This window comes from Gossypium hirsutum, chromosome D01, assembly GCF_007990345.1.
Source record: "Gossypium hirsutum isolate 1008001.06 chromosome D01, Gossypium_hirsutum_v2.1, whole genome shotgun sequence".
Classification (NCBI taxonomy): Eukaryota; Viridiplantae; Streptophyta; class Magnoliopsida; order Malvales; family Malvaceae; genus Gossypium; species Gossypium hirsutum.
The window spans coordinates 16,048,970-16,050,749 of record NC_053437.1 but is presented as its reverse complement, the minus strand read 5'-3'; the positions used below and the strand labels follow the sequence as shown (position 1 = coordinate 16,050,749).

The 1,780-nt window shown below is 35.6% G+C and overlaps 1 protein-coding gene across 1 annotated transcript; it reads right to left on the bottom strand.

The window, feature by feature from the left end:
* Positions 1-583: 583 nt before the first annotated feature.
* Positions 584-1,273, bottom strand: LOC107921713 (FT-interacting protein 4-like). Its single transcript, XM_016851536.2, has one exon. It carries the CDS (start codon positions 1,271-1,273, stop codon positions 584-586), a length of 690 nt encoding a protein of 229 aa, XP_016707025.1.
* Between the last annotated feature and the right edge of the window lie 507 nt (positions 1,274-1,780).

The following is a 1,780-nucleotide window of genomic DNA, read 5'->3' as shown; positions in this document are numbered from 1 at the left end:
AAAATATAAATATAGTTTAGAAAATTTGAAAAATATGAAATTAAATTGATTTTTTTAACCAAGCTTAAAAATTAAAAAATTGATAACTAATAAAACTAACGGGTAAGATGGATCTTATAACTAGAGAATTATCCAAATCACTCAAATTGAGACAAATCAAACCAAATTAGTTGTGTTTATCTGTTTAAACCAACATAAGCTCTCTTCCTGTGAACATAGGTTTCGGTTGAAAAAAGAAGGGAAAAGTAAGGTTAATATTGTATATACAATAATGAAATTGTAAATTAATAATATAAAAATACTAAAAAATGAAAATTTGATTAGACTACTAAACCGTTCGAAACGGGTATTATAATACTCAAATTTGATTTGATTAATAAATCGAGTTGTTCAAACTTGAATTTATAATTACTGAATTGAATTTTGGCTCAAATAACCTACAAGAAGTCTTGGCGCTGTGTACTCATAACATGTAATCTGCTTTTGTAGGTAGCCTACTGAAGAAATTCTAGGGTGCATTTAGCACTTCTTTTCCTAAAAATGGAGGCCTTATTACATAAAATCCTCCAAAAATAAGAAAAACCTAAAGACTAATTAAATAATATAACATGAAGGATCCAACAAGACAACAAACAAGGAACATCATTGTAATTCTTGGGTCACGCCAGTTTAGCAGTGAATGAAACCTCTCAACTTGTGTTGCAATGTCACTGATCACTGTCACAACTCTCCCCACAATACTTCTCAGTCTATCATATCTCATCTGAAGAACATCGAATTGTCTTGAAGATGGGAATGTATCAAACTCTTCATCCAATTCGTCGGCTGTTACAGATCCGACAACCGATAGGTTCACATCGATATGAGTTGGACGCCTCGGTCGCTTTCTCCAATAGAGTATCATAACTTGAATACTATAAAGAGTCACTGTTGGTAATATCAAATCTGGTTTAAAAACTATAATACAGTAGATCGCCATGACTAATACAATTACTACCGAATTATTCCACTTGCGGATTTCATCGAACCATTGTCGAGCATTGGAAAAGCACTTAAAAGTAGCCAAAACTCTCTGAAAATTGGCTTTGGCTTTCCTTAGGCTCCACATTTGGGAACCTCCATCCAACATGTACTCCACAACCTCTTGCCTTAACGGCAGTTCGTTTAGGCTTAGACTCGAACAAAGAATACGAACGGCTTGTTTCCTTAAAATATCGAGTTGGTATATCGAAAGAGAGTAAATATGATGCATTTGAGGCAACAAAGGATTCATGGTGTAAACCAGAAATAAGCTCAAGTAAGATGAGCAAGTAAATATTATTGATAGCTAAAGTTCTCCCATTTTTTTCGCTCCATTGGGTTGTAACACCAAAAGGGGATAAGAATATGTGTAAATCTTGTTCATTGCAAGAGTTGAAAATCGAATTCGTACCTTTCCGAGACTCGAATCTTTTCCATCTCCAACTGCATCGCCACCATGCAAGTGACAGTCATCGAAAACTCCTATGGTAAGCATGGTATATGGGTCATAAACATCCCAACTATACTGTTCATTCCATTTTGGATCGAAACTGTCAACAACTGTCCGAGTCTTGACCCACTTAGGCCGTATTTCGCCACGTAATAAGCATCGGTCATTTCACGACCGTCTCTTAACTTCATTGGTTGTAAACCGGAAGCGTTTATGATCCCCAACTCCAAAACTCCGATCATAGCCGTCCACAACATTTTTGCAATAGGCCAGTAATCGCTTCCGTTGTGAACAGATTCATCGAACACA